The sequence below is a fragment of the Pinus tabuliformis genome, chromosome 5_1, assembly GCF_031772625.1.
Source record: "Pinus tabuliformis cultivar Carrire ecotype Pingquan chromosome 5_1, CPIR1, whole genome shotgun sequence".
Classification (NCBI taxonomy): Eukaryota; Viridiplantae; Streptophyta; class Pinopsida; order Pinales; family Pinaceae; genus Pinus; species Pinus tabuliformis.
Window position 1 is genome coordinate 939,795,154 of NC_142305.1, and position 25,226 is coordinate 939,820,379.

The window sequence follows — 25,226 nt, forward strand, 5'->3', positions numbered from 1 at the left end:
TGACGGCCTAGGCTAATGAATCGAGTGACTTGACTGGTTTATGGTTTGAACCCACCGGTTTTGAATACTATGGCAATCACATAAGAAGGTAAATGCAAGGAGGTTGGTGAATTGTAGACATATTGTCTCTTATACATTCATTATATAATTATATAAAAATAAAAAGTCCATATTTTGAATGGGATCAATTGATGTAAGTAGAAATTAGTGGTATGATTGTTATGATGATGAGTGAAGCAATTTATGGGTGTTTGTTTCCTTATCTTAGGAGCTACAAATATGAATTTACAATATGATTACGATGTGATACATTGACACTTGGCAGTCATCACCTCCTAATATTCTCACATTTTCTTGCCAAGCCATGGGAGATTGTCCCTAATCTTTGCTATAGGTGGGAAAAGTTTTATTCGAGGCAATTATTTGACAATCACTTAGCTTATGTGGGAAACTAAGTGATTGTCTAACTTTGTAGAGTAGATATAGGGCAAACATCAAGTTGTGTGACCTTCTTAATCAAAGGAGGTTGGAATTTTGTATTAGTGATTCTTGGTGAGTGACTTGAAACTCGTCTTCCAATTGATATGGCATAAAAGCTTAAGATGGATGGCATTAGCACAATTCTGGATATTGAGTTGTGGTGGAAGATCCTTGAGAAGGGCATTGGTACAAATTTGCTATACAATGGTATATTACTCACTCTAAATTAGTTTGAGCTATGGTGTTGCTTGTTCTTGCACCACTGCTTATGCAAGTGAATTCAAATGCATTCAACAACCTCAAACTTTGGTGGTACTTAATGCCAAACATGGAGTGCTCTGTACTTGGCTTGAGTTTGCCTTTAGTGTGTCATGTGCTTGAGCATAGGTTATTCCCATGTTATGTACAAAAGGAGACATCTTGTCTTGGTCCATGTTGGCACAAAATATAGTAGGCGCAGTGCAAAGCCTCATTGAGCAGGTCTAAACCTCATCAGAACAAGAGAAAGGGTTGCCAATGTCACCTCAACAACCTTTCTCTTGCTCTTAAGTGGTAATTATTTGCAAGGGTGGTTTCCTTGGATCCCCTAAAGGATATTCTAATGCTATGGCTTAAGGTGATGAATAAGAGGTGTATAATATTGGATAGAGTACCAAAAAGGCCTAGAATGGCCAAGATGTTCTATACTAGAGTTCAAATACTCTATGCCTAGACCTAAGATAAGATTTCTATAAGTTAGAGTTTGATTGATATGCAATAATAAGTTGCACAATGTCATATATTAGCCAATGAAAAGGCCTTCTAATGATAATTGATAACAAGCAAACAAAGGCCTTCCAACAGAGACTAGGTTTAGGATAGGAAACTTATTTTTATGGCTGTTTGGTATACATAAACAACAAAAAGAGAGTAACGTAAGCTCTAAGTAGGATATATCAACCATGCACTATGCTAGGTTTTGCTTTTATACAATTTATAGATGAAATTTCTAAATTATAAGCCACAAAAATCCAATTAAAATTCACTTTTATGTATAAATTTTCCCTAGAAACCCTAGCGGCTAACCCTAGACATCTAGGGACGCGAGAAAGAATATGAAATTTAATAAAAATTATGGATGATCACCACACCAATGATTAGTGCCTTATCCTACTAGGTTTGAATGGACTCTGTAAGGTGTAAATTACAAGGGAAAGACTTTGATGGAGTGAGGGGGGGTGGCTAGGGCTTCCAATTTTAAAACCTTAACTATTATTCTTGTAAGGGGAGAAATTAAATATAGGGAATGCACATTCAAAGTTTCCCTATAGTCCTTAAGGAGAAGAATTTTGCATGCAAAAATGTTGCAAGATTTCAACAATAATTGCGTATTTAGTCATGGCATAAATTAAACCCTACTTCATACATTCAATATACAGAATATCAATGGTAAAGTATTAAAGTTACACAAATCCCATAATAACATCTCCATAAAAAATATCAATTCCATAAGAAAATCGCATCATAAAAGATCACATCTTGCCCATAGTAGCGAAAAAGACTAATTCACACTCTCTTCGGGGAGAAGATAATAGAATGTGTCAAAATGGAAAAGAAATGAGGGGAGTCTCTATTTATATGAGACTATTCAACTCATTTCTAGTAACAGGCCCTAGTTACAAGTTTAATTTTGAGTGTTTTACAAGAGGGGTTACAAGCCAATCTCATAGTTCAAATACATAACATAAAACGCCATAAATGTGCACAAACATGGGAGAAAAACCTCCTCCACTATGACGCCACCCCCTAAATGAGCTTGAAATGCCACACAGAAGTGCCATGTGGGATAATGAGTGCTTCATACTCTAGGAAGTAGCTCTAATATCATGGGCATTGTTGCAAAGTGTCTCCATACCAAGACATCATGTCCATGGCGTCCGTCACGCTCTAAAGGGCAAGAAGGGTGATGTGGCACTCTCCTACTTAAGCGTTGGGTCTAAAAATTGATGTGTAAGCCTTTCCCTATCATCCCAAGGATGACCATCATCATTTGGGCTCTGGAACAAGTAATGACCATGAAACACTGTTAAGGCTAGCCCGGGGGTTTCCTGTGTCAATTGGGGACATCATCACTATCTCCAACACCAAGTCTCATTGGTTCAATGTTTCAACATCTTCGGGAACCTTGCCGTGTCAGGTGCCATGTGGGCTCATCAAGTAGCCCAACACTTGCTCTGGATAGGAAACACTGCATTACAAGGTCACGTCCTCTCTCTAGCATGGGTAAAACGAACTTTGCAAAGCTGCCAGATGGAGTGATAATCTTGTCTTCAAAGGCCATTGCTGTTGTGATAAAACCACTTGACAAACCCTACCAAGATCAAGTGAAAATCACCAATCATTAGGGACAATAACCATAAATGCATCACAGTCGACAATACCTAATGTTGTGAGCACAATAGTACTTTACACAATGCTCACCTTCAAATGTCTATATAGATCAAGTCCCGTAAACAAGTTACCTCCTTGTGCCTGGGATGGTTAGATGGATAACCCTATTAGGTGTTTCTAGCCCCCAAGGGGAATTGACATGTCCCAAGTTATCCCATGAATTCGTAGGTGTGTGTGAAAAGGGTGGCTTGCAAAATGGTAATGACTTCGGGGCAAGGTGCCATTGCTAAATGGCTAGCAAATGGAGGTCTAACATCCCGAGTTATAGAGGTAAGGAGGGAGCATTCATGGAGACATGAGTTACCCCTTTCCTTAACTTGCTTTTTCCACCCCTTCCTTAACTTGCTTTTTCCACCCCTCTAGGGTGCCTTTTACTTCTTTATGATTTGCTTAGATTTGGGGGCATAGCTCAGGAACCCAAGCTTGCTTTTTGAGATTTTGCATTTTATACCCCTTGAGGACGAGTTTGTTTATTTCTTATTAGGGTTGGGACGAGATAAGAGTTAGGGTTGGGTTGGAGGTAGATGCAATGTTTTTAAAACGGAACCGGTGACCGGACTGGTCCACCTAATGAATCGGTTTACCGACCGGAATCGGTCTAACCGGGACTGGTTTGGTCTAAATGAACCGGTTTTAAAAAAATACATTAATTAATTAATTTTTAATGAAACAAAACTATTTTTAAGATGTAAAACCATGATTCCAAGCCAATAGAGACAAAATATGCAAAGTTTGCTCATTTATATACCATGTAAAGGTGAATATATCAAAATGGCACCGAGTACAATACATATCATCGACAAAATAGCAAAATACATAAGAAATGAGGCTCTAAATGGCCTATAAAGTCCAAAAACAATGCTGCAAGCTATGAGGCCATTGGCCTACTACAAGTCTACAGTGTACACATGATCAATCATCAAGTTCATCACCACTACTAGACACAGGATCATCATCAGGAGCTACATAGACATCATCTGGTTCAGAGTCTGAGGATGCCTCAGCCTGATCTGCAACCTCAGTATCAATGCCACCAATGACAATAGAAGTGGACCTAATGGACGCACGAGTTTGTCGACCTGCACGACTAGTGCCTTCCATTGGTTCTTTGCCTTTCCTTGATGCCGCTACTGATCCTGGTTCTGATGTCGCCACATAATCTGCTCCATCCCCCGCTAAAGCCATGTCGATATCAAAATCAGCCTCAAACACAGGATCTTCAGTCTCCTCCACCCATTCCGATGTTGGATCAATATCGTCCAACACAATGGGATCTAGATCAGGTGATTTGCTCATCATTTGGTTCCTCCTCAGTCGAAGGTTGTATTGCACAAAAACAAGATCATTTAACCGTTTTTGTTCCAAACGGTTTCTCTTCTTCGTGTGTATGCGCTCAAAAACAGACCAATTGCGCTCACAACCTGAAGCACTGCAAGTTTGACTGAGGACTCTAATTGCAAACCTTTGCAATTGAGGACACTGGCCACCAAATGACTCCCACCAATGTGCTGCAAAGAAAAAGACATTAATTAGTAACTTAGTTTATAATTTGAATTGTAAAGAACATAAACAATTTTAACTTGAAAAGAAAAACAAAATGGAAATTGGAATTGCTTACCTGGTTGGTCCACATCTCTTGCCATCTTTGCCAAGTTTTTGCCAAAAGTACCACTTGCCATATTGAAAACAGTAAGCTGTTTATGTATTTCCAACTGGTCTACATGGCTAGGGACCATGCGCTCCAAGCAATCAATCAATCCAGCTCTGACCTGCCCATCATGCAGATCTCCTAGCCGATTTTTGTAGTGATACCTTGGGTTCAAAAAATACCCAGCTGCATGTATAGGACGATGGAGTTGATTGTTCCATCTGTTATCAATGATCTCCCATATATGGCCATATTTAGCTAACCTGTCCTTGTAAGCTGCCCGTATCTGCTCCTTTGCCTGATCCATAGCTTCATAAATGTAGCCCATGGTCAATCTTTCCCCATCCACCAACCTTAGCACCTTAACAAGGGGCTCGGTAATTTTCACAAGCTCTAGAGACCTTTTCCAAAAATAAGTGTCAAACACTTTCTTTTTGGTGTCTGTTCCATTTGGTCTACAAGCCCACCGAGATTCAGACCATTCTTCAGAGGAAAACATTTTCTGCAAGTTTTTATGTTGACCATTGAGACATTGCAACGTGAGGAAGTGAGTTGCAAATCTCGTAATTGCAGGCCTAACAAGCTCTTTGCCCCCATTGTGTTTCCTCATTAGGTTCAATACCCATGAGTGGTTGTAAATGTATTTTGTAATGCACTTGGCATGCTCTACAGTGTTTTTTACCCACTCCACTTTGCCTATATCCTCAAGCATGAGGTCTATGCAATGTGCAACACATGGAGTCCAAAATATGGTCTTATATTTGGCCTCAACCATCTTTCTAGCAAGAACATAGTTTGAGGCATTATCAGTGATGACCTGCACAACATGCTGCTCCCCTTCTTCCTGAATAACGTTATCCAAAAGCTCAAATAGAAGGGTTGCATCCTTTACCTTATCAGATGCATCAACTGATTTCAAAAACATGGTTCCTTGAGGGCAAGAAATAAGGAAATTAATGATAGTGCGGTTCTTTCCATCGGACCATCCATCTGACATAATGGAACAACCTGTTTTGAGCCATGAATCTTTAAAATCAACCAAATACTCATCAATGGAAGATATCTCTTTTTGCAAAAGAGCTCCCCTCAAGTCATGCATACTAGGGCCTTTGAAGCCCTTTCTTGCAGCTATAACAGAGTCCCACATAGCTTGGTAATAAGGTGAGAGAGCAACATTAAATGGGATATCTGAATCATACCACCATCTAACAATGTATTGATGAGAAGTTTCTTTGCATTGTCTTTTCCAATGTTGATCCAAAGTGGGTTGAGAACTTCGCTGAGAGGAAGTGGGATTAGAAGAGGCAATGTTGGCAGAAGATGAGAAATAACTTTGGATGTTTGTTCTCTTTGTTCCTTTTGATGGTTGGCCAACAAAAGGATGAACATAGTGAAAGGGGTCATTGGTGGAAGGGATAGAAGTGGAGTCTTGAATCTCATAATCATCATACCCACTCTCTTTCATGGCTTCTAATAATTCCCTCTTCCTTGCAATGTCATCTTGGATGGCCTTCTCCCTAGCCTTATCCTCATAAAATTTTTCAAGCTTGGAAATGTATTCTGCCCTAATAGGACCTAACAGTGCATTTGGTGAATCACATGGCTTTACTTGGCCTCTTATCCCAGCCAAGTGTTGTTTCAACCTAAGAATACCCCCACCTCCAATAGATTTATGGCATAATTTGCATATCATTTTTCCATCAATTACATCACAATGAGCCCATGCACTGTCCTTTCCTTTTGGAGCCATGTTTGCTTGAAATAATAACAATTTGCAAAGAAATCTTCCATTTAAAAAAAAAAATTGCAGCTAAGCAACATGGAAAACCAAAGATAAATGTAGGAAAACAAATGCACATGCAAGGCTCAAGCTACAAAATTTGATAGCATAGAGCTAGAGAGTTTATAGCATACATGATAGATCATAGAAGTGAGAAGTTTATAACACATAAAAAAAAAAAATCATGGACAACAAACTCAAATGAGGAATTATCAAGTGAAAATCCTTACCTGGAAATGCAAACTAGCTCCCTTAGCCTCCTCTTGAAGATGGAAACTCCACTGACAGCTACACACTATCTCCAAAATAGCTCCAACTCCAACTCCAAGATGACTACTTCAGCAAAAACTCCACACTCTCCAAGCTCACAAACAAACTCACAAACACTCACAAACACTCCAAATCAGTTGTGTGAAACAAATGAGAGTGAGAGGGGTTTCTTATAGCTTGGAGAGGGTGTTTTTGGAGGGAAAACACCTTTACCTCCCCCCCAAAACCCCTAAACCACAGTCAAAATCCGCCTTTTTGCATGGTTCGGTGGGCTTGCCAAAAACCGACCTGTTTAGGACGGAACTGGTTCTGTCCTAAACCGGCCGGTTTTCACCGGTTAGGGCTGAAAAAAGGTGAAATGCCCTATCAAACCGGGTTTTTTGGCCGGTTTGGACCGGCAGCCGTTCCGTCCTAAACAAGTTGGTTTTCACCGGTTAGGGCTGAAAAAAGGTGAAATGCCCTATCAAACCGGGTTTTTTGGCCGGTTTGGACCGGCAGCCTTGCTAACCGACCGGTTTGACCAGTAATCGGTTTTTGAAAACAATTTTTAAAACATTGGGTAGATGTCATGGTAGGTTGTTGCCGACATGCTAATTAAATGTCTGAACCATCTTTTGTATTTTATCTTTTTCTTCTAGTGTGCCTTTCTTGTGCTTTTACCTTTGTTTTAGTTGCGTCGACCTCTAGCGCATAGTTTCCTGGTCCAGACTCAAGGATGAGGATGAAAGATTATCGATTCCCATGACTAATGACCACCAACTAGAAGAATGGAAATTAATATGGTGGGAAAGATGGAAAATGGCAAGTCTGGAATATCATGGACATGCTACTTCAACCAAAGCCTCCCTAGTAGTGCCCTTCCTAATTCCCTAAGGCCTTAGAGGAGGTCCCAGAGGACTAGACTAAAAAACTAACCTCTCAGGTGAAGTGAGGGCACAAGAATACAATCAGAATTGGTCAATCATCCGGTTTGGCCCTTCATCCGTGTTAGCATTCCAAAAACATTAAGTGAAGGACCCATTGTTCATATGAATGATGAAGATCACTTTCATGTCTAAAGGAAGCTGTGAATAAGCTCTACATTTGTTGATGATGACTAACGAAAAGTGATATGAAAAGTTGATGGCCCAAATCCTGTCTTAGTTTGGTCTGTTGAAATATGTAACTAGGTTCGATCTTCATAATGACATATCTAATCATGATTATAAGTATTTAATGAAAAGAGAAAAATAAATTTATTATTGTTATTCTTGAGGCATGGGTTTCATGCTCAAGGGAGATTTATTTTTAGGTCAAGCATCCATTGAGTGCTTCTAGGGTTCGTCATTGAGCCTACAAGTCAATTGAGTCATTGTCATGTATGAAAGACCCTTTTGGGCATGTTACATATTGTAAAGAGAATTTATGTGAGTGAAAAGAAAGTCAAAAGACCATCCAAGACCTCGTCATGGCACAAAGATGAAATCGACCTACATGAAGGGACAAGTCGACGTAAAGGTAACAATTCGTACCACTCAAAAGTCTATATATAGGAAGGAACTCGACCTCCTTTGGACACACACTCAAGCAAGTTTGATCTCCTAAGATAGAAGCTGCAAAAGGGACGAAAAAGAAGAAGAAGAGCAAGATCAAGTTTTGGGCCTCTCTTTCTCTCTTGTGTTAGGGTTTCTACAGTTACTGGGAAGACAAAATTCTGAAGCTGCTAGGTCGAAATTCTAAAGCTACATCGAAGCTGCGAAAATGCAAGGTTGAATTTGTGAAACTGCGTCTAGGTCGAAGCTGTGAATCTACAAGGTCGAAGCTGTGAAGCTGCATCAAGGTCAAAGCTGTGAAGCTGCATCAAGGTCAAAGCTGTGAATTTGCTATCTTGAAGTAGTAGAAACTGTTGCTAGGGGTCGAAGTTGTTGAAGAAGTTGTTGGAAGGTTGAAGTTTGTTGCTGGAAGTTGTGCAAATCAAGAAGGAAGGTTGACTTGGTCTTGGAGGAGTCTTGGTCAATGGTCATAGGTCTTGGAATTCGTCAATTGAATTTTTATAAGAAGAGAAGAATTCTTGTGGGTTTTCCTCTCAAGTGGAGAGGTTTTGGCCCTCGTTGATTGTCTATATCTTGTGTCCTTTTGTCTCATTGTTCTTTACTGTTTGGTAGCTACTTCATGAAAAGAACACAATAATAATCAAGGTGAAAAATAATTTAATCAAGATAAGCAAAAATACATCACAAGCAATTATCAAAGTAAGAGAAATCACATAATCTAGCTGCTATAGATTTCTCAACATGGTATCAAAGCTAAGGTGACAAGACAAGGAAAGGCAGCTAAAAGGACACTCAGAGGCCAAAGCACTAGAAGGACTATCAAAAGGAGTATCAAGTAAGGTAAAAAAATTGAAATCATACCATCAAGAATACATTCACAAGGACTCAGTACAAGCAAAGAAGACCTGAAAACCCTAACTTATCAAAAGAAGGGTTTCTCACTTAAAACATTGTTGGGAAGCTCGCACATCATCATCAAAGAAGATCTCAAGGACCCTACCTAGAAGGACTACACTTTGAAGCATCTCGAAGCCTCTACATTCAAGAGAAGCAAAAAGAGGCGTTGTCATCGTCATCAAGAAATCAAGGTGATTTTCCTCTCTTTGAAGGATCACTTTTGAAGGAAGACATCTTCCTCAAGAAGACATCTTCTATTATCAACATCATCATCAAAATCAAGAAGGCATCAAGTTGAAGATATTGTCATCAAGGAGCATCTTCACTTGACAAGTAAGTACCTTTATATTTATGATTGAATCTACTATCAAAATGACTTCATTTTGCAAGGAAAGCAACAAATTGGTTGGGTCATCAAACTTTCTTGCATGGAAGAAGAGGACAGATTTGATTTTGATAGAAAGTGAAGTCGTTGTACATGTTAAGGGATCAATTACTAAGCCTCCAAAGGAAGAAGCTCAAGCTCTAGCAAAGTATATGAAAGGGGAAGTAAGGGCTCAAAGTATTTCATTGAATTCATCAAGGATCCCCTCATACCTTATGTGTCAAAGTTGGAGACATCAAAATAAATATACGATAAACTGGTAGAATTGTTCTCTGTAAGTACTGCTGGAGAAGTGATATCATTAAGACAAGAACTCTACAAGATGAAGATATCAAAGGAAGATGGAATAGCCTCATACTTTATGAGGGAATCAAAAATAAGAGACCAACTACAAGAGTTGGGAGAAATAATGTCTGATAAAGAAATGACCACGATATTGCTCAATGCACTAGCAGAAGAATGGGGCAACTTTACATGAAGCATCTATGGAAAGAAGGAAGCTATCCCATTCACGAAATTTGATCATTGTGTAAAATTGAAGAAACTAGGTTGAAAGCAAAAGTGATGTGGGATCAAATGAGCAAGCACAAGCATTTGCTGCCATGGCTAAGAAGAAAGGAAAATTTGGAAGGTTTGGTCCTTAGAAAAAGAACAAGAAGGACATGTCGAAATTCCAATGTTATGGCTGTCATGAATATGGGCATCATAAGAGAAATTGTTCTAAATCCAAGAAGGATAACATAAAAAGAGGAAGGGAAGAAGCTCATATCACCGAAGAAGTGGAAGAAGCCCATATCATCGAAGAAGTGGAAGAAGCTGAAAAGAAGTCATCAAGGAAATAGGAAGTAAAAGATCTCTACTATAATCGGGATAATCTCCTCCACCAAGTTCTTTTCAATTTTTTATAAAGTATAGCTATCATGGTAGGAAACATTAGAAGCATGATAGGATGCACATTTTAAGAGATGGCGTCATAATAGCATACGATTGAAGCAAGAGATCATGATGGCGTCATAATAGCATACGATTGAAGAAAGAGATGGCGTCATAATAAAATATTAAAACGTGGAATTTCTACACTATTACAGTTTTATTAAACTTTAAGATCTGTAGAATTCACTGTAATTAGTGCATGCATGCAAATGGAAATTATGCAGAAAAGTTGAGAACGACAAAAATAAGTTCACACACACAATACACAAAATATGGTATGGGAAACCCTTTCGGGAGAAAACCCAGCTGAAAGGTGAGGTCGCTTCGCTCTCTTTCTCTGTTTGGAAAATCACGTTGCAGGTACAAAGAAGTAATGCCTCTGCCCCGTGGGCTGCTACAGTGCATAGATCCTCTGTGTGTGATCTACCTCCTATCTCTCCCGGCTATCTTTGCTCAACTATGGAACAAAATGCTCTTGAAAGAATGGAACGCCTCTTCCTCCTAGTGCCCGGTTATAACACAGCTCGATAGCCTACTAGTGGTTAAGTTTGACTAAATCAACTCTTAACTAGAGTTACAATATAGACTCTTCTAGAGTCTTTTACATCAAGAACACGTGGCTAGCCCCTTTTCTATGACTTATTGGGGCTGATGCAGCATCTTCCCGAACTATATGTGTGAAAATAACAAAGTCAACTTCTGAGTGGCATAACGTTTGCATACAGACTTTGATTGACGCGCTTCTTGCGCCGTTGGAAATATATCTGTGTGTAGAACAACATGCTATGGTGCGCCGCCATCGCAACAAAGTTTTACCTCCAACAAACGTCGTTTGATGCCTCAAAACTTTCCCGAAAGGTTTTAGACCCCATTTCGCCAAATTGGGTCCCATCGGTAGAAACGGTCCTTCCTGCACTTTCTCTACTCTGAATGCATCGAGATGGATGACAAACAATATAATGATCCAATACGCATAAGGGCTTGTGAAGCCAATCTCCTTTGATGAACAGAGAAGGAGAATGGGGTATTTATTCATCCTTTAGGTTGAGTCTCCTAAGTTTGGATATTGTGGAGGAAGAAGAAAAATTTGAAAATAGTCTTTAGTTGAAAGGGATGGACATAGAAGTTGACCTAAATGATTGTTTAAGGGAAATGATTTAAGTGTTGCAACATAAGTGATTAGACTCTCTCAACATTAGCCAAGTCAAGAGGAAGTGAGGTAAGCCCTTAGATCTTAGCACCATAAAGTATAGTGGGCCTAATAATCATGAAAAAGCATCTCAAACAACACAAGCTTGAGTAGGGAATCGGGATAGGGACACATGCTTGTCATTTCATCGAGGTAAAAATCTCTAAATCAGACTAAAACCTTGGGTTTGTGAATTGAACCCCAATGTGTGCATATGTTAGGGTCACCTTGTTCTCACTACCTTTGAAGAAAAAATGGTGATTTGAGAAAGAACTCTTGGAGACATTAATGATTGCAATGTTTGTTTTTGCATGGTTCATTACCATCTAAGGTCAGAGGGATTGGTGACGTTGGTTTATTGGGAATTTACCCTAGGGGTAAAGGGTTTATTGTTGTGGATGGTGTGAGGGTAAGAATCTATGACAACCTTCTCAAGGTTATGTGATAAAAAATCATTTTGGCAATGGTAGTGGTTAGAGGTAAAAGTAATAAAAACTTGGAATAGGTTGGGAGAAGCGGGTGACATAGGCATTGGTGTACATAGTGTGAATCTTAAAGCTTTCAATGTTAGTAGTGATGGACCTCCTTAATAGGGTTCCTGCTGAGTATAATAGTGAGGATCCATCAATTTTGGGTATGCTCTAGACACCATTATTTTACAGTGCATTGGCCTCTTCATCATAGTTTATGACTTGGTTGAAGAGCCTTCTCCCCTCTCCCTACATTCTGCCTCTCTATTTAGTTCTAACATACTTGACATCCTTTCTACTTCTCATTGTTTTGTTTTGTTTTTTGCACTTATTTTGCAGTTCCTTTTCTAGCTTTAGAGTTGGCTTTTTCTATATTTGATAGAGTAGCAACAAGAATTGCTTACATGCTGCCATTATGTATGGATAGTGGATGTATTTTCAAGTCTGATTGACCTACTTAATAGGGACATTAGTTGGACATTAATAAAACTACTTGATTTTATCTGAGCTTATTAACCAACATCCATTGTTTAGCAATCTTAGTGTTATTTTGGAGGCCTTCCCATTCTACTTGCGAAATTTCTTCATTTCTCATGTTCTTTTTATCATGAGAGGTTCGAAGGGTTGACTTCTAAGGCACCGATCCTCTTGTGGATGGTTTCCCTCTTTGTTCAGTTAAAAGCGATCTGATTCTTATTGCAGTTTATTATGTTATTTTAAAATTATAGTTCAAGATGTAAACTATCATCAGAGCAAGATGAAATATTGAGTTTAAAAATAGATATATGGTGTTTCTAAAATTCACCTGTATTCCTCATTTCTGTTTATTTTATTGCTAGGTCTCTTGAGCAGATGCGATACAATGAACCATCTGTTTACAATACGTTAGTGGATTCGCCAGATTTAGTCGTTTTCCATATCGAAACCATGCATGAATTCACGATCTGGATCCAATTCTTAAAAAATTGAGATATTTATGTGAGATCTGCTTTCGGTCAATTGGGATTCTGATCCCTTTTTAGGAATTGTGTTATAGGTTAGGGCAATTTGAACTGATTCATAAAGGTCAGGAATCGTTTCCTTTGATGGGAACCAAGTCCTTGTAGTACCGTGAACCCAAACTAAAATGAAAATATCCAATAAAAACATAGGAATGAGTATGGCAAAAGCAAAGATGGGTCCTGCACTTTGTTGACTGAGCTAATGAGAAGGAGAGACAGGAAAGGCAATCCATGAATTGTATTGAGGGTGTATTGTTACTAAGTGGGAATGCGAGTGATATTAAGCAAATCAATAGTGCAGCAGCATATAAAAATAAAAACACACATTAGAAATCCATGAAAATGCTGCCAATCAGGAACTGCTAAGCCATATTATTAAAAATCAGAGCGCTAGATACAATATGACCTGGAATGGTGCACCTGGGCTTGTCCTAATGAACGAGCAAGACCAACCCTAGGTGGGAAAATAGCTGCGTTGAAGGCTGTCCAGTTGTTGCACCACTTTGCACTACGCTGCCCCAATAAACTATTGCCCTGCTGAACTTCGACCTGCTGGAATGTGCCCAAAAACTGCCTAGAAAATTATATCCTTTTAGTCGCGGACTCCTTGGACAAAACCCAAAAAAACCCAGAAGGGAATTACGCTAGTTTTGACTTTGGATTTTCGGCGTCCTTGGAACCTCTGCTGCCAAATTCGATTTGCAGGAAACAAGTCGCAAATCCCTCTGAAATGCTGATTTTACCTATGCTATCCAACTCCTTGCTCCCCGGATTGCTCTTGGTCAAGATTCACTGCTCTCTCAAGCCCCACGAAATCGCTGCTACAGGCCTCTGCGCAATCCCTCTGCCCAGAAATTCGTATAATTGATGCACTGGCCTAGCTGGCTGCAAACCCCTGCGAAAATGTCCTCAACAAGCAGCCTTCTCAGCTCCGGAATCCCTAGCAAGCAATGAACCTCCTTGTTGGCTTCCAACTCCTCCTGCGTGTTTTTGGCTGCCTAGGGAATACCCAATGCCCAGGGATATGGCCCAATGCAAGCAACCTGGATGGCCTTCTCTATCTCGTCCTTATAGGCTTTGGGGTGCCTGTAAGGAGTAGTGATAACTGCCTGTATACTTGGCTCCATCTCAATGGTGTGCTCGAATCATCTGTCATGTGGCTGCCCTGGTGGAATGTCCTCGAACACTACTGCATACCTGTCTAGTAAAGCCTGTATGTTTGCTGGTGGTGGCTGCGCCTGTCCCCCAGCCTCTGAGATCCTCAACTTGATTGCCCATGCAATGTCCCCATGTCGGAGATTTGCCTCCATCCTGTGGGCCGAAACTGTATGAGGCAGATAAGACTGCATGCCTCTCAAGACCACTAGTTTGCCATCTGGCCCAATGAACTCGATCTCTGGGTTCCTCCAATCCGTCGTGACTCGCCCGCGAGAATACAACCGCTGGACACCTATCACCACGTTGGTATCTGGCACCTCGACCACAAAGAAGTGGTCCGTCATCGAGTAGTTCCCCATAACTACTGTCAAGGAGGGCACATATTTGATGCACTGGATAGTATGGTCACCTGGCACTAGGACTGAGAAACCCTCAAACTCTGCTGTGGTGAGGCCCCTCCTCTGGACCAGCTGTGCATCTATGAAATTGTGGGTAGCCCCACTGTCCACCAGCACTGACACCCTTTGTCCCTATACAGTGCCTCTGATCCTGAGTGTCAAAAACTTAGGAATCCCGCATAAAGAAGCAAGGACTCCTCCTGCTGGGGCAAGAGATGCCCCTCCCTGTGGAGGTGGTGGTGGTTGTCCTCTGTCTACCAGACTCTCAACATATGTCCTACCACAATCCTACTCCACCTCGTCCTCTTGGTCACTTGCTAGAAAAGACCTCAATGTAATGTGCTCTACCTGCAGTGCACCTATGGCCAGGTGCCCAGGGCTCTCTGCATGTGAAGCACAGCTTCCTCCTCCGGAGGTCCTTTCGTGTCTCCTCATCTAACTGCCCCCTCCCCTGTGTGGTCCTCGGTGGTGGGGGTCTAGTCTCATGCCCCTTCTGTGGGAAAGGGGTCGTGCAGGAAATGGTGCTCTAGTCTTGGGGATGGCCCCCTGTAGATCTCTGGCACACAAAACTGCTTCTTGTAGCGTGGAGGGCCCGCGTGACTTCACTAGTCCATGTAGGGGCTCAAGCAATCCCTCAATGAAGGTGTACACCCTCCTTGCCTCGGATAGATCCGGGACCATCACTGACACACACAAAAAATCTGAGAAGTATTGCTTTGGGTTGCCTTTTTGGGGCAGTTGTGTTCGCTCTTTGAAAGAAGCCTCCAGATGCCTTTGATCAAATCGCTCCACCACCCTCCGGGTGAAGTCCTCATAGGAAACTATCTAGGCATGCCCCAAAGTGGTCAGACCATGAAACCACCAATCATGGGCTTCCCCCTCCAAGTGCAGTGCTGCCATCTTAATGGCTTCCTTCTTCGTCATCCGGTTGAGTTGAAAGTATGTGTCCATCTTTTCAACCCAAGCCCTGGCCGTGCACTTGGCAGTGCCATCAAAGGGAGGGAAATATATCCTCCCTATAGTTCTCTGCAGCTTATGGTTTTGGGTCCCTTGTCCTCCGTACCCCTTGTTCTTTTCACTCTGCTTGAGCTTGCAGTTATCTCTGAAGGAGAGGGCTTCTTTGAAGTCTTCGTCCATAGTTTGCCACTCTTTGAAGTAATCCCCCATCTGAGGAGTGTCTTCCTCCTTTGCTAGCTCGATTTGTGCCACTGGCACGAAAGAAGGTAGTGTAGCCTGAGTCGGCACACTAACTGAAGGGTGTTGTGCTACTGGTGAGGGGTGATCGAAAGGCGTGGCCTTGTCTCTGTTCTGTGACTTGATCTCCTCCATCATGTCTTTCTGCCCCTTGGCCAAGTCACTCAAGGCCCTCAGGAGGCTGTCGAAATCCATTTCCTCCCTGCTCTCGGGCTCTGTCATTTCCTCCTCTCTGGCCACTGCTTTCCCTCTTTCCTCCATTTCTGGTGTAATTTCTAACTCCCTTTCTCTGCTCCTATGCCTTTGCCTACGGGAGGTGATGTTTTGTTGGCCCCCTTCTCTCATAGGAAACAAACCCCACAACTGAGCCAAGAACTAGGCTCTGATACCATTGTATTGTTCCTAAGTTAGAATGTGAGTGATATTAAGCAAATAAATAGTGCAACAACATATAAAAAATAAAAACACACATTAGACATCCATGAAAATGCTGCCAATCAGGAACTGCTAAGCCATTTTACTAAAAATCGGAGGGCTAGATACAATATGAAATGGAATGGTGCACCTGGGCTTGTCCTAATGAACAAGCAAGACCAACTCCAGGTGGGAAAATTGTTGAGCTGAAGGCTGGCCAGCTGCTGCACCACTCTGCACTGCGCTGGCCCAGTACACTGATGCCCTGCTGAACTTTGACCTACTGGAATGTTCCGAAAAACTGCTCAGAAAATTATATCCTCTGAGCCCCGGACTCCTTAGACAAAACCCAGAAAAACCCAGAAGGGAATTTCGCTGGTTTTGAATTTGGATTTTTGGCCTCCTTGGAGCCTCTCCCCCGCCTCTGCTGCCAAATTCGACTTGCACGAAACAGCTGCAAATCCCTCTGAAAACACCTCTGAAATGCTGGTTTTACCTGTGCTATCCAACTTTTTGCTACCCAGATGGCTCTTGGCCAAGATTCACTGCTCTCCCAAGCCCCACGAAATTGCTGCTATAGTTCTCTGCACAATCCCTCTGCCTAGAAATTCATATAACTGATGCACTGGCTTAGCTGGCTGCAAACCCCTACGAAAATTTCCTCAACAAGCAGCCTCCTCAATTCCTGGAACCCCCAGCAAGCAATGAACCTCCTTGCTGGCTTCCAACTCCTCCTGCGTGTTTCTGGCTGCCTAGGAAATACGCAGTTCCCTCTCTGTGCTGTTGGCTGAAGTGTGTGATTATGCTGAACTCCCTGAAACTCCAGTGGAACGACCTCCCTAGGGCGGGCACGGATGATCCCCCGAAGAAGAGGTTGAATCTCCCGCGTGAGAGATTCATGGCTAAACAACTGGTAGACTCGCTAAGCAGCAGAGCGTACAAAGAGTGTTTGTTTGCAAATGTTCAAGATGGTCGAAAATGAGAGCTGATCCTCCTTTTATCACCTTGGGTCCCTTAGCCTCATGTGGGTCCCTCCATCCACTCATTTGATTCCCTGCAAGCTCATCGAATGGCCAAGTTTGAATTTCTCATGTGGGTGGCCCCCACATTCCACTAGCTGCAAAATAAAGTCGAATTTCCCCTATAGTTCCTAAGTCTAAGTGTGGGGTCCTCCTCCTAAGCCAAAATTGTGCCAAAAATGTATAGCTGCACCCTGTGACTAATGTATTTGAGAAGGGACATGACAGAGGGTGACCTAGTGAGGGGGTCATTGTTAGGGTCATGGTTAGCAGTTTCAACTAGATCTAGTTTAGAGCGCTAGTATGAGCCTCATTTTCTCCATCAACCTGTCTCTTAATTCTTTTGAACTTGTTCTCTTCTTATTCACCATAGACATTTTCTTGATTGATCTACCCGGAGTCTGTGCTTGAAATAACTGGAAGTCGCTTGTTCTGTAAGACACTTTGAAATCAATAGGTTGTAATGGAGCACAATCTGATTGTCTTCTATTCTTTTCACTTCTTGTGCTAAATTCTTGCTAGTAATGAGGCTGCTTTCAGATCAACCATCATTTTGTTTATATTTTGAAAACTAGGCAGTTGTTAACACGTTCATTTTCATCAGTAGAATTAGTATAAACTCCACTTTGAAGAGGATGCACAACATTTAAGTTTTAACCATTTGATGATGTAATGTTGAGCGTAGTTAGTTAAATGATTGCATCACTCGCCTGTGTCTTGGATTTTTTTTATGATCTTGTTTTAATGAACTTGAAACTTATGTTTTGGATTTCATAATCTATGTAGACTCTTAAAAATCTAATACAACTTTTTTGACCCAACTTTATGGTGTTTTGATTTTTGGCATTACAACTAATGTGATTTAGTGCCCCTCACTGCTAATAAGGAACAATTTAAGGTCATGAATAAAAATATTTGACACACTTTTGCATGTTCAGTATGGTTCATTTTAGTTTTTGACGATATTATTGTAGTTCAGTTCACATTGAAAATCTTATTTAAGTGTAGAATTTTTATCACAGTTTGAATTCTTAGGTAATATTAAGCAAATAAACAATAACTATGAAATATTTGATTCCACTGGTTTATGCATGGATTATTTGATTTTACAGCTTTATGGATGTATATTTGAAACAAGAATATTTGTCTAAAAACTTAAAAGGAGGACCTATAAGCATCATTAGAACCCTCAATTTTTGCCTGTTTTGCTCAGTCAGTAAAACAGCATCAATGCTTCCTTTGCCTTTTATTTCAATTTTACAACTCAGCATCAAAGAACTCTTTTAGTCAGCAAAATGTCACCAACGCTACCTTGTCTTCCTTTCATTTCAAGTTTACAATTTATTATCAAAGAGAAGTATAGCCAGGGTTGTTTTTTGGTTCAAGAACCAAGTCATCTTTGATTTTTTTTTAAATTTTCTGAAAAATGTGGCACGTTATTATGCAAAAATGTATAATTCCAACTCTTGGTGTTTGTTCAACTATGTCCCTAATTTTTCCTCCTTTTGAAAGAATGTGCTAACAAATTTAAGTTTGTACTCGGTATCACTGTATTTAAAAACTAAGACATTGATTGAATAAATCAACATTTCAAAATTGAAAGTTATTTGCAAAGTTGTTTCAAATTTTGAAAATACTCTTTCACATTAGATCAAAAGATTTATGATAACAATATATTGACACAAGTTTCTGTTTTTGTCACTTGTAAATATTGGTGTGGCAGTCGTGTTATGGTATTAGCGTGCTGAATAATATTTTAACAGGTTACCATATCACAATGCTTAGTTAATATGTTTTTGATGATACTATGAGACCCATGTCGAAAATGTCTACCTCATTAATTCTTTGTATCAAAGAAGATGTCTCATCGTATGAAACCCAATGTATTGAAAATGATGGCTAGACTAGTCTACCGAAATAAAATGTCTTGTGCCATGCCATGAAACTCTATCTATTGATAAGCTAGCTTATATATATATATATATATATATATATATATATATATATACTCTGGGAACATGGGAACATGTAAAACTTCTCAAGCATAGAAATTAATTTCTAAAGCAAACCAAGTAATTCCTTACCTTTCTTCAGGTCTGATAGACCGAAATTGGTCTGAATAGACATTAGCCATCATTATTGCCATATATATATATATATATATATATATATATGGGTACTGTTCCGGTTCCTCAATTCCTAATTTTGCGATGAGCGCCACACCTGCAGCTGGATTGTTCTGCTGATTCTGATGGCACCCATGGGTCATGTAACTTTGCTAATAATGTTATTAGGCTTTTAGGTTATTTATTATGTCATTATCTTAGATGAACCTTCAAATCATCAGTGAAACCGGATGAAATAGTTGGTTTATAATAAATGCTCAGGAGTAATAAATTTTGCAAGTGCTCTTCATTTTCATTTCGTTGTATTTTTGTGTTTTGATTACTGTTGTGACTTTGCAGTTCCCAACCATGGATGCATTGCATATGGCACTGCCTGTTTCAAGCTCTTTCCCATCCACTCTTTTGGCTGGTTATAGTTCAGCAACAGGTATTGATCAATTCTATTCTATGAAAACGGGTGCAACTATATTGTTTTTTTAAAGTATTTTAAAGTATTCAAAGGGTTGCACATTATTGAAGTTTGTTTGTTTGTTAGCCCTGTGGGCTAGCTTGAGTGGTCGAGTGCTTTGAGCTTCATAAAGTGGTCTTGGGGTCAATTTCCTGGGCTGTCTGCTTCTGTTGCTTGCCTAATCAATGTCCTGACCAGGTCAGGTGTTGTAATCAGCACTGACGGGTTTGCACTGGGTACCATCCACAAAATGTGGGGAGGTGTTTGGTGGTTTTTCCTTGGAGTTTTTTGTTGGAAAAATAATTTGATTAAATTTGTCATGGAATACTGCAGGAAGCAGGTTTATTTGAATGATTTGTGAGATGTTGATGTAATTAGGGGATGAATGATATTTGGGTGTAACTTGTCCACAATTGCAAGATAGAGGAAATAACTTCGTTGAAAATTTATCGAACAAAGAATGGTTTACAAGTCTTGAACTGGAACATGATTCATTGGGATCTTTCCTTGGGATTGTGTGTGTTTGAAGTTGAACATTATCATTTTACAGCTAAGCCCAACTGTCATACATATGCATGATAACAATGACGCTTTCAGAATAAAGTAGTAGTTTGCATTTTTATATTTTATCGAACTGATTATTTGAATATGCAGCGGCAGAGTATTTTGGTCAGACGCTGAGAGCTTCATTGCCGCTGTAAGAACTGCCTTTAGTGGTTTCATTTTATGCTTGGTCACAAGTCAAATCCAGTTTATACACTGTGTCCCTTGAATATTATATGCCATTTTCTTGATTTATATCAGTCACAGAAGAACTAAAACTTGGTGGTAAACTTTGCAGTGAAACTGCTTCCTTGGAACCTGCTATTGAAAACTGCAACCCTGGTGTGTTGTATGTTGGTACGCCCACTGCAGCTAATTTTGGTTTACAAGTTCCAGTTCAAGGCCCAGGTCAACCATTCCGGAGCAATAATCCTTTTGATTGATTGTGTCATTCAGCTATTATCTTTTCCTGAATATTTAAAATATTTTGTACAGATTAACTGTAATATACATTTGAGTTTGTCAGGCAAAGACTGTTCTTGTCTAAACCATGTTACAGCTCCTGTCCTTGTTTCATTAGGGTTAAGTTTAGTTTCTTCAGACTAGAGGTATAATCAGCTGCATTAAATTTCTGCATGGCTTGGATGTAATAGTTCGGATTGGATTCTTGATAGAGTTTGATGGTCACAGTGCCATTGAGAATTGGGTGTTCTCTAGGAGCACATACGTCAAAAGCTGTGCAATATGAAATGTTGTGCAGTAAAAGGACGTTTATGAGATTAAAATGTTGAATATTTTATTGGACAATGGTTTTCGTTGCTGGTGGTCTGTATAAATGAAAATCATTAGCAAAGGATGAACCATGATCGATTTGTGGGAATTTGCCGAGTTTGGTGCAAAACAAGTTGGGGATGCAACTGTGGGCCCACTCAATCTTATTTATTGCAACACTCTGAAAAGTATTTTATTGAGTGCAAAAATTGTCGGAAAGGCGGAGATACTTCTCAGTTCAGGTTCGCAAAAGTTACTAGTTGTAATTCTAGTATGGGGACGGTTGAATTACTGGGTTTAGGTTATTAAAACTTTCAAGTTCAGAGTCTTTAAATTTGATCTCCACTTTTAGAATGATTGTATGCTTTCTTTTGATTTCTGGGTTGGGGTTAAATTCATGACCTATAAAGTACCTACTCATCTGTTTCTCAGGATATGTATGTCTAATTCAAATTAATTGCAAGTATGGTGGGTTTTGGTAAGTTAAAGTGGCTAGCATGGACAGGAGACGATGACTGTTGTAGAGACCGCTATTAGTGAGGCTGCTCATTATTTTTAGCTAGTCTGGGTGAAGAATTAGTGTTCCCTCTTTATACGTGCTTTTGAAGGTTTTATTGCTTTATTGAGATGGATGCCTTGGATCAAGTTTCTCTTAATAAAATGTACATAACGTGCACTATGATTTACCAAGCAGATTAATTGATAACTTGACAGTACTATTTTGTTGCTCTGTGAAGATTATGGCATCCTTGCAAAAGCAGTAGTATTGCTTCGACAGAGTATGGGAAAAGCATTCACAGTGCATGAATCTGAGTTTTTTTTCCCATTATGGTGTGGCAAGAAGTTGAGTCCAAAAGTACTTTTAAATAATATGGATGCATTGAAACAATAGGCGAGTTTTTTCTGAATTCGTTTTCATGATTGATTCCCCTTGTGGTCAATTTTTTGCGGAGGCATTCCAGTATTTCTTTCTGTTTTTTCTGATTTCTTTCTCATGATTGATTGCCCTTGTGGCCAATTTTTTTGCTTACTTATTCCAATATTTTCTTGCTATTTTTCTGAATTGTGATTTCTTCAACATTTATGGACAACTTCAACAAAAACCACTGTCACTATTAAGATGGACTCTGTCAAAAGGGGAAGCAATAAGCACCCACGGACAAGGCATTTAACGGTCTGTGGTTTGTATGCTGGGGTTTACATTTTTGGATCTGAAATGTTTTACATCCAGTGTATGTCAGAGTTTACAAGATGGGATCTATAGTTTATTTAGATCTGAATGTGATCCGATGTATGTCAGAGTTTACAACATGGGATCTAAAGTTTATTTAGTTCTGACGTTTGTAAAGCCTAGCATACAAAATGTTAAATGCTCTGTAGCAGAGTGCTTATTGGTGGCATTTCGAAACAGCATCGGTCTGCACCTATGAAATGAAGAGTCATATTCCTATCAATCGTGTGACGAGTGATAGTCCTGAAATTGATGAGGAGTATGTGTAAAAGTATTCGATGAACATTTTGGTTGCCCTTTGCGCACGGTGCGAGGTGCCTCCAATATTTTAAATTGAAAATGAAAATGAAATTTTAACGTCCACGAGACTAGATATGGTCCATGGGACCACTAGCTTCCCTGTTTTTTGCCTTTTACAATTCAATCCTCTTATTATTCAAATTAATGATGAGTGGACCTAACCTTCTAACAATGCCCTCACTGAAAAGACAATGCCAAGGAGCCGACGTTAACATACTGCTGTAACTGTCTCTGAAAGCATCACATTCCAAAATGAAATGTTTTTCCCATTGCACTGCCCCAAAAGTGCAAAAAGTACACACCCATTCTTCCCAAGCTTCTTTAGGTCTTTTCCACCGACCTATTTCACACAGTAGCTGATGCGAGTTCTTAATTGAGCAACAAGAATCTTTGCTCTCCATGGAATGCTAGCTCCAATGTACTCTTTTTGTTGGATATCGCAAGTGGGTTTGAATTCTTGAACATAGTACTTCTTCTTTCTACCCAACTCTTTTCCCCATATACTCTTACGAAACTTCTCCATAACAAAACTCTTTAAATCCTTGCTATTTGTCGGACATGCATTGAGGTAAATATTCCATTTTTGAATCAATTTGTTGTTTTGTCTCATCCATGATTTCTTTCTTTCACTCAGCCCTTCATTGAAGATAACTTTTGGCCATCTACCTTCTCCCATTTGCTCAATTATTTGTATATACCATATGAGACACCGTAGCAATTGCTTCGATGGAAGTTGCTCCTGTTTCACTCAAGATTATCTCATAAGAAACCGAACTTTTAACTTTTAATTTTAAACTTGCTCATGTTCAAGTGTTTTAGTAGTCGCATAAGTAGGCACAAATGTGTCACATTTTACTATACTAAATATTTTGGCTTTGCAACTTGATCTATAAGATGAATTTGCATGGAAAATGATACTTTTGGAAAGTGAAATGTAATGCTAGTTTGTTTTTTATTTTTCTCAAACAAAAGTGCTTAGTCATTAATATGGACAAATATGTGCATCCAAGGAATGTTTATATATAAGACGAAGCAGGCCATTACAAGCAATTTTAAAAGCAATAAGATTTAATAGAACTATTACAAGGCGATTCCATTGTTAAAAATAAATATCATAGTAATAAAACATAATCAAAACAATCAGAATTAGACTTTATGAAGGTGGTAAATTGTTTTGACTATTCTTAGACTTTGTGTTGAAAACATCAGCGTGAGAAAAATATCAGCGAGGGTCTTGAAAACATCTTTTAGTAACATCGGCGAAAAAACCAAGAAACTTAAAAAATGTAAAATATATTCATTTTTTTCTTCAGATTTTTAAACATAAGAAACAACAACATTAAATAAACACATTGACACATAAATATGACGATAACATTGATATATATGATGTAGTGGATGTCAAATTAAAATGGTACATCCAAGGCGACACCAAATCCAACCTATCCCTAATAATTGTCCTATCAATGACTCAAATGTAAGAACCAATACAAAATAACATCACATATATAAATGTACATCATCATGATGAATTATATGTAGCAAAACAAGAAAAACCAACAGCTAGCTATTTGAGATCAATGCCCTCTCCTCCTTGTATGGGAAAAGGTAATGTATTGTTTGGCAAGCTTGCCCCGAGAAGTAGAAGGCCCTGGGCTTGCACTTAATGTCAAATGATGAGTGCTAGGTATGGAACTGTGCTCTCCTATATTTGTAGTAGACAATGCTGATGCTCTGACATTCTTCTACTTCTCTCGCTCTTGCTCCTCCCTTGAGTCGTCCTCTTCTGCCCCAGTACTAATAGTTCCTCCTCTAACCATGTAGGTGACTGCTCCATGATGGGAACCTCAAACTCCACTCTTCACTTAGACAATACATTCATATTGTCTATGAAAATGGCATCCAAATCCAATGGTTTCTCTATTTGCTTCATTTGTAGTTGAAGTGTTAAATTTGGCAACTAGGGCCAAACTCCATGTGGGTCATCTTATTTATGGCGGCGGATATTTTTTTTGGATCCCTCTCAGCGAGAGGTGTAGGATTGTTCTAAAGATCATCCGATTCCGATAAGTATTCATGGAGTTATGAATTTATTTGTGTTATAAGACAATTTGTCAAGGTCGGCCAGCAACCAAATAACACCCACGTGTTCAATGTTTTAATATAAAAGGAGATGACCTGAGAGTCATTTCACACACACTTCTCTCTTGATTTCTCTCCACTTGTCTTGGGTTTTAGTGTGAGAGAAATCTAGGAGGAAGAAGTCCTAGACGTTGGAGGAAAGGAGGCTGTCCTAGCCGCAGCAAAGAAGACAGACCAACTAAGCTATGGAAGGGATCTACATTGACCTAAAGGAGCTCATGGAAGAAGTTTAACACAACTATGGAGGAGGCCTTAACAAGCCCTAATCGCAGTCCTAAAGCAAGCCCTAGACGCTGTCCTAATCAAGCCCTAGATGCAGTCCTAGCACAACCCTCGTAACCTAGAGGACACAGTCAAGAAGGAGGGTTGTAACCAGCCCTAGATGCAACTACCTAGCCGCAGTCAAGGAGGGTTATGACATGCCCTAGCCACAACATATGGAGGAAGGAACAATGTGTTAAAGAAGG

General features: G+C 39.8%; 1 protein-coding gene across 3 annotated transcripts in view; it reads left to right on the forward strand.

The window, feature by feature from the left end:
* The window catches only part of LOC149167870 (uncharacterized), a 130,563-nt gene extending 109,380 nt beyond the window's left edge, over positions 1-21,183 (forward strand). For 2 of the 3 annotated variants that reach the window (XM_089433214.1, XM_089433216.1), the window contains 3 exons: positions 19,664-19,751; positions 20,427-20,469; positions 20,614-21,183. In XM_089433214.1, the coding sequence (XP_089289340.1) occupies positions 19,664-19,751; positions 20,427-20,469; positions 20,614-20,758 (276 nt within the window). In that variant the 3' untranslated portion in view covers positions 20,759-21,183. The remainder of the gene's footprint in view (positions 1-19,663; positions 19,752-20,426; positions 20,470-20,613) is intronic. The other variant, XM_089433215.1, reaches the window with a different exon arrangement.
* Positions 21,184-25,226: the final 4,043 nt, after the last annotated feature.